At 45.4% G+C, this 15,761-nt stretch overlaps 1 protein-coding gene across 3 annotated transcripts in view; it reads right to left on the bottom strand.

Annotated features, from left to right (window-relative positions):
- NDE1 (nudE neurodevelopment protein 1) overlaps positions 1-15,761 on the bottom strand; it is a 35,836-nt gene that overhangs the window by 13,073 nt on the left and 7,002 nt on the right. For all 3 annotated transcript variants that reach the window (XM_069570195.1, XM_069570197.1, XM_069570196.1), the window contains exons 2-4: positions 13,454-13,580; positions 11,497-11,650; positions 7,077-7,225 (exon numbers count right to left, since the gene is read on the bottom strand). In XM_069570195.1, the coding sequence (XP_069426296.1) occupies positions 7,077-7,225; positions 11,497-11,650; positions 13,454-13,536 (386 nt within the window). In that variant the 5' untranslated portion in view covers positions 13,537-13,580. The remainder of the gene's footprint in view (positions 1-7,076; positions 7,226-11,496; positions 11,651-13,453; positions 13,581-15,761) is intronic.

Here is a 15,761-nt window from a genome sequence, read left to right as displayed (position 1 = left end):
AATAAACAAATAGCTGATGGTGCTGAGAAATTACTGTTCTTACAGTACATGGTCAAATTTTTCACACATAACTACTAAAAATGTATAATGAAATTGTAAAGTTTTTAAAAAAAATAAAACTTCAGCATTCCAGAACTTTATTCATTCTAAAATGATGATTTGGGTCTCTACCTGTTAGGGAATTTAAATAAATAGTTTTGTTTAGGCTTCAAAGACAAAGCAGAACAGACCTCTGACCTTGCTTCTAAGCTGCCTGGACACTGTCCTGACTGACTGACCTAAGTGCAAGAAGACAGGGGACAAATCTTGAAATTGTTGAGCCTCTGGAGGGGCCTTGGCCAGTCAAGCCCCAGGCTTAGCAACATAACATTCCAAGCTTTATAAGAGAAAACAAATAGCATTAATATGAAACCAGGGCTGCAATTTGCTCACAGATTAACGATGACATCAGTTTGTGTCCTAGGATTAAAAGCAGGAACCCCAAACTGCAATATTTGAAGTCTCACCCAGAGCGGACGCACTGCCTGGGCCCTTTACCCAACTGGGACTCCAGATATGCTGTGTCACGAGAATTCCCAGCGCTGTATGAGTCTGGATGTTGGTCAAAACCCAGCACAGTACCCTCTGCTGTGTCTATTTCTCTTTTCTCTTAATGTTAGTATATTGAAAGTAAGCTAGATAACCTTTAATAAATATTGGTATTATTTATTTGTATATAACAAGTGGCTTATTTTGTTACCAAATCTTTGAGCTTGAGACAAAAGTGAAAACTTTTGGCAAAACGCTACCACATCTGATGGTAACATTCAACTATTCACCATTTATAACTTTATTGCTACTCTCGGGTATTCCTTTGGAAAAGGTGTAAGGGTTCTTTACATACTCTAATGTACTGTCTATAGATTATAAGATAAAGTCAAGCACGTATCTGCTGATACTTTTTAAGAGGACCTGTCTTTACACTTAGAAATGCCTCTTAATAGTAGGATTCCCTCGTGGCTCAGATGGTAAAGAATCTGCCTGCAATGCAGGAGACCTGCGTTCGACCCCTGGGTTGGGAAGATCCTCTGGAGAAGGAAATGACAACCCACTCCAGGATTTTTGCCTGGAGAATTCCTTGGACAGAGGAGCCTGGTACACTACAGTCCATGGGGTCACAAAGAGTCGCACACGACTGAGTGAGTATCACTCACATTCAGCTAAACTATGAATCCAATGCATCTTCAGGAGAGAAAGAGAGAGAGAGAAAGGAAGGGAGAAGAATACTAGAAGAAGATAGTACTAATTGCTATATATACCTTGGATTGCAGATAAATTTGCCTACATAGAAATCCAAGTAACTTTCAACAGTAACATATGCAACAGACAAAGATGGAAGGCAAATGACAAACTCCCTAATGCTTTAAATTCGCATCTCAGACAAACATATAAACGTCTCCTGAAACTGATGAGAAAGAACAACTAGCAACCCATCCTGAAAATAGGCAAAGATAAACAGAGTTCATAGAAAAAGAAATAAAACAGTTATTAAACATACGAAAAGGAACTCAAGGTCATTCATAATCCAGAAACGTACCTATTTGTCACCTATTACACTGGCAGAAATCCAAAGCTTAAAAAAATGCTGTTAGTGAAGCTATTTGGAAAACAGAGACTCACACAGGTGTTGGGGATGTGAACTCGTACCACGACAGAGAACAACCAGGTAAAAACTATCAAAATCACATGTATATATCCTCTGACCTGGGAATTCCACTTCTGGAATTTACTCTACAGATATTCATCTGTGCAAGCAACGAGTATCATTCACTATAGCAACGCTTGTCACTACAAAAGAATGGAAATGCAGCAAATATCCATCCGCAGGGGGATAGATAAATAAATTATTATGTATCATACAATACCAACCATACAATAAAATAGTATGTGCTTGGGAAGAAACCAACAACGACAAAGAATGCTCTGTGTCCTACTACAGAAAGACCTCCAAGATCTGTTATGTGACAAGGCAAGAAGCACAATGGTGGGTACAGAATGCTCTTCTGTGGAGAAAGAAGGGGGGAGTGGGGGGAATAATACAAATTTCTGTTTTTATTTGCTTGAATTTGAATTTAAGAACGCTAGCCCTCTGTATGGTATTTTTGAATCACATGAATGCACTCTCTCTTTGTGACAGGCTGCAGCATGGCTCCCAATTCTTCACCCTCCCTCTATCCACACCCTTGCTTCAGCCTCACTGTGGGTGGAATGTACTTTCCCAGCCCTTAATGTGGCTTGGCCGTGTGACTTGTTTTCATCAATGAGTGGAAATGGTTGTATGCCAGGGGCTTGCCAGAAATCAGAATATACTATAAAGGCCACAGTAATCAAGTCATGGAAAGTGGAAGTGTTAGTCACTCAGTTGCATCTGACTTTTTGCAACCCCACGGACTGTAGCCCGCCAGGCTCCTCTGTCCATGGAATTCTACAGGCAAGATTACTGGAGAGGGTTGCTATTCCCTTCTCCAGGGGATCCTCCCAACCCAGGGATCGAACCCAGGTTTCCCACATTGCAGGCAGATTCTTTACTGTCTGAGCCACCAGGGAATCTCTAGTCATTATGGTGTTGGCAGTAATTCATAAATTGCACACTGGATCAAAAGAGAAAAGAATCTTGCATTAGATTCCAGAATATAGTCAGCTCTCCATACCTGTGGGTGGCATATCCTTGGATTCAACCAACTGCAAATCAAAAAAATTCAAAAAAAAAAAAAATCCAGAAAGTTCTAAAATGCAAAACTTGAATTTGCCGCTCACTGGCAACTGTTTATGGAGCTTTTGATTGCTTGTATTGTGTGTGTGTGCTTAATCGCTCAGTCATGTCCAACTCTTTGCAACTCCATGGACTGTAGCTTGCCAGGCTCCTCTGTCCATGGGATTTTCCAGAGAAGAACATTGGAGTGGGTTGCCATTTCCTTGTTCAAGGAATCTCCCCGATCCAGGATGAAACCTGTGTCTCCCATGTTTCCTGCACTGCAGGTAGATTCTTTACTTCTGCATCACCAGTTTTGCATTCTATTAGGTATTATAATTAACCTAGACATAATTTAAAGTATATGGGAGGCTATACGTAAGTTATATGCAAATACTATACCATTTTATTTAAGGGATTTGAGTATCCACAAAGTTTGGTATCCTCAAGGGTCCTGGAACCAATTCCCCCATGGATACCAAGGGACAACTGAATGAAAGGTTCACATGTGACAGAGATGCATTGAATTCAGTGGAAAAGAGATGAAGTGTTTAACACAAAGTACTGGCACAAGTGGCTATCTACCTAATGAAAATAAAATAGGACACAAATGTATACTAGATCCAAAAATAAATGCCAGGTGGATTAAAAGCATAAGTTAAAACAATTAATGTATGGCAAAACCAATACAATAAAGTAATTAACCTCCAATTAAAATAAATAAATATTTTTTAAAAAATCTTTCAAAAAAATTAAACAGAATACATATATAATCAAACGATCAACGGACTTCCCTGGTGGTACAATGGATAAGAATCCACTGGCCAATGAAGGGGGCACAGGTTCGATTCCTGGTCTGGGAATCTTTCACATGTTAGGGAGCAACTAAGCCCGTGCACCGCAACTACTGAGCCTGCGTGCCTAGAGCCCGTGCTCCACCACAGGAGAAGCCATTGCAATGAGAAGCTTGCGCACGGTGATGAAGAGTAGCTCCCCTCCATCCCCCAGTCACTTGCTGCAAATAGAGAAAGCCTGAGCACAGTGAAGACCCAGCGCAACCAAAAATAAATACAAACAATCAAGGGGATCTCCATAGTGAAGCCTGGAAATCTAGAAGCAATAAAAGGAGACATAATTGATGACCTAAGAAAGAAAAATATTTGTACAGAAAATCATACCACAAAGTCAACAGACAAAAGTTTATTCTGCAAAATATGTTTTCAAGACAGGACAAAAGATCAGTAGCAAAAATACATAAAGAACTTTTACAAACTAATTTTTTTTAAAAAGTTTCCACTTCTGCTAAATCATAAGGTCAGTTCAGTTCAGTCGCTCAGTCATGTCCGACTCTTTGCGACCCCATGAATTGCAGCACGCCAGGCCTCCCTGTCCATCACCAACTCCCGGGGTTCACTCAGACTCATGTCCATCGAGTCATTGATGCCGTCCAGCCATCTCATCCTCTGTCATCCCCTTCTCCTCCTGCTCCCAATCCCTCGCAGCATCAGAGTCTTTTCCAACGAGTCAACTCTTCGCATGATAAGGTAGCTTGTATCAAACCACATATCCTAGCGATTACAACTATAAACTCTGGGTAAAAGAAGAAAAACTATGACCTGACAGCCCTGGCAAAAGCTGGAAGGAGGCCAACACATGGAAGGAACAGCAGTGACCGAATCCTGTATCTTTACAAGCGTTGTGTCTATGGCCTGGGTGATAAAAATCCACCACCTTGGGGGAGTCCCCAGGTCTGCATATAAAGTCTTCCCCCATCTCTGACTGACCCAAACCATGCACACACGAAGCAGCCTAATTAAAGAATCAGATTTCAGCTACTTCCCAACAAGAGGAGACAGAGTTTGGAGTGTGAGTTCAGCATAGTTAATAAACAAACAAAAATATACCAGAATCCATAGCTTCTGTAACACATCATTCATAATGTCTAGAATATAACCCAAAATGACTAGACAAATGAAGAGCAAGAAAATGTGACCCAAAACTCACGCGAAAAGGTGATTACAGGAACTCAACCCTGAGGTACCCAGGTGTTATAATTAGCAGAAAAGGATCTTAAAGAAGCTATTATAACTATGCTCAATAATAGAGTAATAGGAAGTTTTAGATCTGAAGATAACGTACCTAAAATAAAACAGTACTGGAACTGACTTCCACCAGAACTGGAGGAGGGAAGAAGGAGTCAGTGGCCCTGAAACTAGGTCAATAGAAATAATCGAATTTGAGGAACCAAGAAAAATATAATTAGGAAAAGATATGAACAGAGTGTCAGAGACCTGCGTGGCAATATCAAAAGGATCAACATGTGTGTAGCTGGTGTTCCAGAAGGACAGGAGAGAAAGAAAGGGGCAGCAAAAACACTTGAGGAAATAATGACCAAAGCTAAACTTGGCAAAAGATAAATTTACAGAGCAAAGAAGCCCGGCAACCCCCTATCAGGATAAACACACACAAAATCTAACTGCTAAAAACCGAAAATAAAGTGAAACTCTTGAGAGCAGCCAGAGAAAACCACTAGATTATATACAGGAGAGTGACTACTTGGGTTACCACTAGCTTCTAACCCCCAGTAAGGCATTCAGAAGACACCAGAACATCTCTAATGTGCTGAAAGAAAAGAAAAGAAAAGAAAAACAAAACGCTGTCAACCTGAATTTCATGTCCAGTGGAAATTTCCTTTAAGAATGAAGGCACAAGAAAGACATTTTCGGAAAAACTAAAGAGAGAATTCACCATCAGCAGACCTGCACCACAAGAAACCCTAAAGGAAGTTCTTCAAGCCGAAGGCAAATGATAACTGGAGGGAAACTTCAGGAAGGAATGAACCAGAAACCATACACATACGGGTAAATATAAAAGGCTATCTTTTTAATCTCTTATTTTCATGCATTAAAGCTACAGCATAAAGTTTGAGGACAGTAAGTGAAACTCTAAGGTTTCAAGACGGTTACATTTGGTACACAGGTAACTAAGTAGACTGAAAAGTCGTGCATTTGGTTCCGTTTGGACTGAAAAATTGTCCAAACTGATGGAATTGTACACTCCTTATGATCGGTGCACACTGCTGTAATTTACATCTAAATGTTTTAAAGTGCTTTCTTAAAATAAAAAAAAAGCACCTGGCTCACAGTAGTTATTCAATTACTGTTATTTATTATTGCTCAGTTCAGTTCAGTTCAGTCGCTTAGTCGTGTCCGACTCTTTGCGACCCCATGAATCGCAGCACGCCAGGCCTCCCTGTCCATCACCAACTCCCGGAGTTCACTCAGACTCACATCCATCGAGTCAGTGATGCCATCCAGCCATCTCATTCTCGGTCATCCCCTTCTCCTCCTGCCCCCAATCCCTCCCAGCAGCAGAGTCTTTTCCAATGTTAGTAGCCTGCTAAACTACAGAACATTGGTTTAAGAAATATTGTCTTCTTATCGCTGAAAGCAATGCAGATGTCCATCAACAGATGAATGGATAAAGATGTGGTGCATATGTGCAATGGAATATTACTCGGCCATAAAAAAGAACGAGTCTGAGTCAGTTCTAACGAGGTGGATGAACCTAGAGCCTCTTATACAGAGTGAAGTAAGTCAGAAAGAGAAAAACAAATATTGCGTATTAATGCATACATACGGAATCTAGAAAAATGGTATTAATGAACCTATTTGCAGGGAAGGAATGGAGACGCAGATGAAGAGAATGGACTTGTGCACGCAGTGTGGGAGGGAGAGAGTGAGATGAATGGAGAAAGTGGCATCAACACATATACGCTATCAGGAGTAAGATGGATAGCTGGTGAGAAGTTGCTATATAACTCAGGGAGCCCAGTCTGGTGCTCTGTGATGACCTAGAGGGGTGGGATGGGGCGAGGGGAGAGAGGGGATATATATATATATATATATATAAAATTAATTATGGCTGATTAGAGTTATTGTGTGGCAGAAACCAGTACAATATTGTAAAAGTTAAAAAACAAAGAAAGAAATACCATCTTATCTCAGGGCCAACCAAGTACATGCTTGTCCTTCCACCCAGAATGTTCTCACCCCATACTCTTCCCCTGGATAATGCTGAGGCAGCCCTCGGTCTTAGCCTAAATGGCATTTCCTTTGAGAAGCCTGGCCCAGCATCCTCCCAGCAATGGACAAATGAATATCTCAGATCATATGCCCCCACAGCACCCTGGACCTGCAGCACTTTCTGCTTGTTGTCCATTTCCCATGAGGCTGTAGAGCCCAAGGCCCTGGCTCTGCTCTCTGCTGAATCCCCTACCCTTGACACAGTGCCTGGTGCCCAGAGACAAAAGGATCCCAGACCTCCTTTCTCCTTCCCCACATACCGTTTGGCTCTCTCCAGGTCATCGTTGGCTTGCTCCAGCTCTCTGATGTACTTCTGCAGTTTATCTTTAATGGCTTTCGTCTGGGCAAGGTCATCCTCTAAGGCTGAGATCTGCCGGTAGCCTTCAGAATGCTGTGTTTTAAACTTCTCCTGAAGGACAGAATCGACACTGAGTGAATGACTTAAGACTCCCAACGAGGATGTTTATTTCCTTTCCCCGTCGTCTCCTTAGGACGCTGAAGGTCAATCCTAGGACGTACTCTCTCCCATTGCAGTGCACGTGTGTGGTTCCTAGCCACTAAGCATCCGTTCCTCCCCTCTGCATAGCCTGCTGGCACCCCAGTTTCTTGAGGACCTCTTGCAGCCTCCACCACAGCCAGGGGACAAGCCTAAGCTCAGTCACGAGAACCTTCTGTCCACAGACATGGGCTCTTGAGCAAGTGAGGGATGATGGGGGGAGCCAGGGGCTGTCAAGCGGTCCAGTTTCGAGTACTTCCTAAGCATCTGTCTGTACCTGGCCCCCTCCCACAACGGTCCTCGCCACCTCTGGTGTCCAGAAGCCCCCAACCATCTTCAGCAGTCATTCTGTCCACACCCACAGAAAGCACCATCAACCTCTCCGAGCCTGACCCGTAAGGACCTTACTGACGCACTTCACGTGACATCCCTGGGTTACAGGGACAAGGGCAGGAATCACAGTGACTTTGGTGCTCATGCCTCACAGTCAGAGCGGGACACCGCTGACTCAGTTCAACGCCTGTTCTGACTTTGTGACCCAGGATGCCCTCCCTGTGGCATGGGGTATTTAGAAGGAACTTGGGCACCTCTGGGGGAGGGAGGGAGAGAAGGGGAGGCAGGGGAAGGAAGGAGGAAGGGAAGAGAAGAAGGAAAAAACCACAACTGTTGTTTTCACCAGAAGCTTAGTGTGACCCGGCCGGTGCTTCCCGAGGCAAGAACAGCCCAGATGAGGTCTCAAGAATCTGTTGCCCCCCAGTGACAGCAGCTAATGTATACTGCGAACTTCCCCGGTGGCTCAGTGGTAAAGAATCCGCACCAAGCAGGAGATGGGGGTTCGATCCCTGGGTCAGGAAGATCCCCTGGAACAGGAAATGGCAACCCACTCCTGTATTGTTGCCTGGAGAATTGCATGGACAGAGGAGCCTGGTGGGCTACAGTCCATGGTGTCTCAGTAACTCAACGACAACAGCATTTACTGCAGGCATTTACTGCACAGGACACCCCTCCCGCCGCCTGACTGAATGCCATTTCCGAGGTGTGAGAACGGAGACTCAGGCCTATCGTCAGCCCACAGTCAACCAGGACCAAACAACTGAGCAAAGACCCATCCTGGGCGACCTGGGCTCGTGCTCTCGGAACAACGATGCTCAACGGCCCTGGACCACTTCCGCCTTGGTTCACAGAGGAACTGATCACACGTGTGTGCATACACACTCACACACTCCCATTCTCTCCCTGTCTGGCTCCGCTTTCAAATTATTTTCTGCCATCCAACAATCTCCCCACCTTTCCCTCATCCACAAACAGGAACAAAGACACTCCCTTCCGACAGGAAGTCTAATGTGAAAGTGAAAAAAAACAAGCCCACTCCTCTTCTTCACTCAGTCAGCCCAGTACACAAAGCTGTTGCTAGAAACAGTCTGGAGGCTCTGGGGAGGGTGAGGTAATGGTGCCCGGAGCCAGAAAGGCGTGGCCAAAGCCATCGCAAGAGAAGGGCCTCAGGACAGACGGTTACAGGGCCAGGACAGGGCCGGGACCTCGAATCCTCATGCCACTCAGCCCCCTCAGATACTCCGCTTCCTGGTCGTGAGCACAGGAAGCGTCTCGGCTCAGACGAGCAGGGGCTGAGCGGGCCCAGGCTGGGCGAATTCCCAGGCGTGGCTCAGATTGCTCCCACCCTTGGCCTGGGTGCACTCTCAAAAAGAAGAACAGGAGAGTACAGGATCCAAGGCCATTAACCTAAATTCCTACATGGGTTCCCAGAGGACGCAGTGAACGGGCTTGTCCACCAGCACACAGATTCAAATAATGTCCTTTGAACTTGGGGACATGAAAAAGCTGTTGGGCTTTCATCTGGGGCTAATTATAATAAACTGTCAGCTGATGGAGGCATCAATAGACGCTCTGTTGGATCCCTTACAAGCTTTTTTATTCATCTGGCGATGAATAAGCCAGTTGTCAAGGAGTCCGACTCAGTTGAAGACTTTTCTCTTAGGTGACAGAAATATGTGCCAGGGGTCGTTCTTCACTCTGAGGTCATCCCCTTCCTCACCCTGTGGCTCACAAACCTCACAGAGAGGTCTTCTGCCAGTTCAAGAGCTTGGTCTGGAAGTGCCTAATTACTTAGCAAATGCATATTTATCAGCATCTGCGTGGGTCCCCCTACCCTCTCCAAACCATGGTTCAAACCACCAGTCTTTAGGCCTTAGGCCCCCTTCAGTGTAAAAGCTGTAATGGTTCCCCAGTGCCTAGGGCAGCAGTCAGCCTGTTAACAAAGTAAGTGATGTGGGCCAGGTGTGACCCACAAAAGACACTCAGCCCCTGATGTCAGAGCTGGGGAGATGAGGGGACAGTAGCTGGGATTGGGGTGACCTTGCTCTAAGCAACCACAACTCTGCCTTTTGCAGGTATGGACGAAGGCCAAGCTGGGGTGGCAGGAGCCACCAGAGGACGATCAAAGGAAACTGGAAATCCAAGTTCTTACAAAAAGCCTCACAATTCTGAATGCAGATATTAAATATTTTTTTAAAAGACCACTAAAGAGATAAATGTTGCTATCAAAAGAATGAACCATAAGCAAACCCTCACCTCTAGATAACAGCCTACTGCAATATTTACAGAGAAGCATACAGAAGTTGGCGATTCACTTTGAAATGCACTGGGAAGACAGACTGATGGATGGACAGATAACAAAGAGCAAGTGGGGCAGAGGTCACTGGCAGAGCCTAGGATGTACAGGTATTCACTGGGAAATTCTTCCAACCTGACTGTGTGCTTGAAAGCTTTCATGATAAAATGTTGAGTGAAAACCACCAAAGGCTTAAGCAAACATCTATAGGCCAGACTAACCTGTGGATGGCCAGTCTGGGCTCTGTGGTCTACACCATTAAAGCTCAGAGTCCACCGTTCAGCTTCCAAAGTCTGTGGAGTCTTTCCTATGCTACTCCTCATCCCTCACTCCCCAGTCCATCTGCTCGCCCCACTTTCTCCTGTGTGCTGGTAAACCCAGATCCCCAAGGTCCACCTGACGTTCACTCTTGCCTGTGTCTGAGCATCTTTTCGCTAAATGCTTCTGGCGCTCAGGTTTGTCTTCCCCATGAGGCTTCCAGGGGCAAAGGGCACACCTCTTTCCTGTGCGTCATACCTAGCTCTGGGCTCACACTGCAGGACCTTGGCTCTTTCCTTGCTGTGGCTCATCAAAATAAATATGAGCAGCTCTGTTTTTAAAAAAAGAAAAGAAATTAAGAAAGAAAAAAAAAAGACACGCAGGCCCGCTGGGGCCCCACCCAGACTTCCTGAGAATGGGACTCTCAGGGCGGGGTGGGGCCAGGCCTGTCTGATGTTTACAAAGCTGGCCAGGTAACCCTGCCTGGCAGTGAGAGCCCAGAGCCGTCTCTTAGGCCAATGTAACACTTTGTGATCGTCTGCTAACCCGTACAGAGTGTCCAGTCTTTACCCCTCAGAGAAGCGGTTCTCCAGATACTCGGCAATGTCTGCAGATACCTCTGTGGTCACCACCTGGGGCAGGAGGTGCTACTGGCGTCAGGTGGGTGCAGACCAGGGATGCTGTTGAACACCCTGCAACGTAAAACTCAGCCCTGACAACAGAGTCATGTGGCTTCAAATGTCAACAGAAGCTGAGGAGCCTGAGGTCTGTCCAACAGAACTTTCCATAATGATGGAGATGTTCTACAGCCTCTGTGTTCACACTGATGCCCGCTAGAGATGTGTGGCTACAGGAGCTACCATTCCAGACAGCATAACCCTGGGCCTTATAACAATCAGAAATTCCAGCCATGATCCATACTCTAGAAAAGTCTACCTTCCACATGTGCTGTGGGATTGCTAAGCATGACCATCGGACACGTGTGAGACCTGTCTCTTTAGTTCAGTTCAGTCGCTCAGTCATGTCCAACTCTTTGCGACCCCATGGACTGCAGCACGCCAGGCCTCCCTGTCCATCACCAACTCCCAGAGTTCACTCAAACTCACGTCCATGGGAGTCAGTGATGCCATCCAACCATCTCATCCTCTGTCTCTTACAGGGGCATTGGGAGCTCAAGTGCCCCACATGCCCACAGTTCTAGGGGTGGGAGGGGGCCACACCCACAGGTTCCCTTCTCTGGTCACGGGCGCTGGACGCCCACCCACACACCTGGGTATGTCTCCCCTCACCCCCTCACCTTGATGGTCTCCAGCTCCATGCGAAGGTGGTTGTTTTCCATCAGCAGGTCCCTGTTTTTGCTCTCAGTTTGTTGCAGCTGTGTCTCCAGTTCCGCCTCATATTCCCGGCTTTCCTCCTGGAATTCCCGGAGCTCCTCTTGCGTGTTCTCTGCCCTGCAGGATTCCCAGATGTCAGCTCATCACTGAGCGCTTATGCGTTGCCGAGTGTTAGACATGGATCTGCTCTTTATTCAACTGCCTTTTGAGGCAGGAACTGTCATTACTCTCATTATACAGATGATAAGGTCATCTGTCTCAAGGTCCTGCCAGGAGGCGCTAGTGGTAAAGAACCCACCTGCCAATGCAGGAGACCTAAGAACCTAAGGTTCAATCCCTGAGTCAGAAAGATCCCCTGGAGGAGGGCATGACAAGCCACACCAGTATTCTTACCCGGAGACTCTCATGGACAGAGGAGCCTGGTGGGCCACAGTCCATAGGCTCACAAAGAGTCGGACACGACTGGAGCAACTGAGCACACACACACACATCTCAAGGTCAAACAAGTCAGAAACAGGGCGCAGAGCTGCCCCCAGGTGTGCCTGACGCCACAGCCCTTTCTTAACCAATGCACCGTCCACTCATTCATTTAATGTGTAGTTTCTGGAACCCAAGGTATAGTAAATATACTTCAGACTGTATACTCTGCAGAGTTATTTACAAGCAGAAACTGGACATAATACAAAGGCTCACTTACCATACCACTCTCTAGGGTCCCTGCTCCATATCCCAAACACCCAATCCTGGCTTCTCAATCCTTAAAATTCAAGGCTTTTTTTTTTTTTAACAAGCCCTTCCCTGGTGGCTCAGATGGTAAAGCGTCTGCCTGCAAAGCAGGAGACCTCGGTTCGATACCTGGGTCAGGAAGATTCCCCTGGAGAAGGAAATGGCAACCCACTCCAGTATCCTTGCCTGGAAAATCCCATGGATGAAGGAGCCGGGTAAGCTACAGTCCATGGGGTCGTAAAGAGTTGGACAAGACTGAGAGACTTCACTTTCACTTTAAATCAAACTAAGAATAAAGACATCAGAGGAGCCTCAGAGGAGCTGGAATAAGACTTGCCTGAGCAGATTACAAGAATCCATGAGAAACAGTGAAAGAGACAATGTTACGCACACACCCACAGCTCCCAGATAGGGGCAGTGAAACACTGGTTTCAAATGTTAAAACTTGTAACAACCTAGACTGCTAGCTATAGGGAGAAGTTCTCTCCCACACACCTGAGGGCTGACCAGGTAAGGCATCTGGGACTTGATAAAATACTGCCACAATTAGATACTCTCTAAAAATGTGTTAAGTTCAAATCATAGTCGTTCCTAACTGTCACACCCTATTAATAGAGTGGTACAGATCATTGGGATATGCCAATACCTAAGATTAAAAAAGTCTGAATGTTAAGTGTTTCATAGCTTACTTATCTTGAATAGTATAACTTTGGAGGAACTAAGGTGATTGGCAATGGAAAGAATCAGAACATGAGAAATTCCTTAAAAATTTATTGACTTAAAAATAATTTTGCCTATGTTACAAAACAGCGACAATAAAAAGAAACTGTTTATACTTAAAAAAAAAAAAAAAAGAAACAGACAAACAAAAAACTCTGCCAGAAAATAAGCTGGGAAGTAGCACAGCCTTTTGCTTAGGACCCCCTAGGCTCTGGGGTTCAAAACCCAGCTCTGCTGCCCCCGCCCCCACCCAACCTGGCTGTGTGCCCTCAAACAAGGTACTTGCTGTCACTGAGGCTCAGACCTCATTTGTAAATTGGGGTGAGAATGGTTTCTCCACGGGCCATCATGGAGATTTAATCGAGATGATGTATATTCAGTTCTTCACAGGGCTTGGCACACAGCAGGCCCACAGTAAATGTTCGCTGCCATCACTGTGGGAAGAAAACTCAAGGTGAACTTCGGGGAACTGACCTCTGCTTGTAGGTCATAGCCAGGTCTTTCCAATAGTTGGCTTCTTCCTCCTCGGAGCTGAAGGTCTTGCCCGCGTCCGCCATTGTGGAAAGGAGGGGAAGAGTTCACTCTTCTTGGTGCATAATGTCTAGGAGAGAAAGTTTTAAAGCTATTACCCACATCTGGTTAAACAGCTGATCTTTAATAGAGGGGGGAAAAATTCCTCAACTTTATGTTGGATTAAATGTGGCAAAAAAAAAAAAATGCCAAAAAAATTAAAAACTAAACCCAGACAAACTACAGTCCGTTATTTACATTACATTCATTATATTATATTACAATATGTTACATTCCAAGGATGGATACACCTACCAGGATTTGCTGATTTTACTACATTGGAGGGAAGAGGAAAGCAGGGCAGCTTAGGGGTTCTCATTTAGACAAGCAGGTGCTCCCACCATCCCCATCACCACAGATGGAGAATGTCAGAAGCGAAGTCTGCAGGGTGAGGGGATACTTGACACCAGCTTCGGACACTTTTAGTTGGATTTGCCTGTGATCCATCAAGATTTAACACCGGATCTGAAACTCGGGGTGAAGTCCAGGCTAACAACACAAATTTAAGAGTCATGAGTTGGGAGCTGGTTCTTCCCTTTTCCTTGTGACTGAACCATCGGAGAATCAACTGAGGATTATTTATGGAACTCTGAGGAGTGCCAGTATCTGAAAGCTGAGCAAAGAAAGAAACGGTGATGGAAGGAGACAGGGGAGACAAGTGAGAGAGATGAGAACTAGAAAGTGACTACACTGGAGGAGACAGTCTCAAGGGGAGAATGGGGAATGAAGGTTCCATGGTATCCGAGATGCAAGAGAGAAGCTGGTAAGACGAGCTCTGGAAAACATCCACCCACGAGACTTGGTGAAATGTTGGTCATTGGTGATGTAAGCAAGAATGGTTTCAACACCAGGAGGAGGGATAGAGGAGGTGGAGGAGTGACTAGGAGGTGAGGAAGAGGAAGTAAGACAGGATTTTGGAGAACGGGGTGTGAGAAGAAAGGAGACAAATTAGAGTCCCTTGGACAGCAAGGAGATCAAATCAGTCAATCCTAAAGGAAATCAACCCTGAATAGTCACTGGAATGACTAAAGATGCAGCTCTAATACTTTGGCCCCCAGATGCGAAGAGCAGACTCATTGGAAAAGACCCTGATGCTGGGAAAGACTGAAGGCAGGAGGAGAAGGAGGCAGGCAGCAGAGGATGAGATGGTTGGATGGCATCACTGACTCAATGGACATGAGTTTGGACAAACTCTGGGAGATAGTGAAGGACAGAGAAGCCTGGCATGCTACAGTCCATGGGGTCGCAAACAGTTGAACTCGACCTTAGCGACTGAACAACAGAGGGGAGTGGTGATAGGCTCTGAGAATGCTGAGCTATCCAGGACAGAGGTCAGGAACAGATTTCTATTTAACAGTTCTCAGTCCTTGGACTCCTTGCTGATAGCGCTTCTCAGTGTTAATAGCTTATTTTCTCAATTTAAGACTCTGAGTTTGTCAAAAAGTTATTAGGAATTCAAATGAGATTCCTCCAAAGTCCTTTCTTCCCTTCAAGATAGCTCACGGTTCTGTCTTTGGGGACAAAAGAAGGAATACAACCCCCAACTCTGCAAGACATAACTAACAAGCTGAATATCTAGGTAAAAAATACCCTGTATGCGAGACAGCAAAAAAGTCACAGATGTATAGAACAGTCTTTTGGACTCTGTGGGAGAGGGAGAGGGTGAGATGATTTGGGAGAATGGCATTGAAACATGTATAATATCATATAAGAAACGAATCACCAGTCTAGGTTCGATGCAGGATACAGGATGCTTGGGGCTGGTGCACTGGGATGACCCAGAGGGATGGTGTGGGGAGGGAGGTGGGAGGAGGGTTCAGGATTGGGAACACATGTATACCCGTGGCGGATTCATGTTGATGTATGAATATACACCAATACAATATTGTAAAGTAAAAAAAAAAAAAAATCATTCCACTAAATAAGTCAGTTTTGACACAGACACGATCACCAACCAAGTGGGTCCCTGGTAGAAACTGAACAACGATACCTACCTCTGAGTAAAGCACTTACCCACAGCTCTACATCTGTTAGGACCTGGATTCACAGCTCTCCCTTCAAATTTCTCACCCTTCCCTGATTCAGAAAAAACATGCCATGTCCCCACCCACTCCCTTCTGGGGAACAGAGTTTCTCTGAAAGCTTGATCAAAGCAGAGAAGCTAGAGGGAGTAGAAAGTTGTTAACTTGATTTTTTTCCCCAGTCTGGCATC

The sequence above is a fragment of the Ovis canadensis genome, chromosome 24, assembly GCF_042477335.2.
Source record: "Ovis canadensis isolate MfBH-ARS-UI-01 breed Bighorn chromosome 24, ARS-UI_OviCan_v2, whole genome shotgun sequence".
Taxonomy (NCBI): Eukaryota; Metazoa; Chordata; class Mammalia; order Artiodactyla; family Bovidae; genus Ovis; species Ovis canadensis.
The sequence above is the reverse complement of the archived record's forward strand: the minus strand, read 5'-3'. Positions and strand labels throughout refer to the sequence as shown.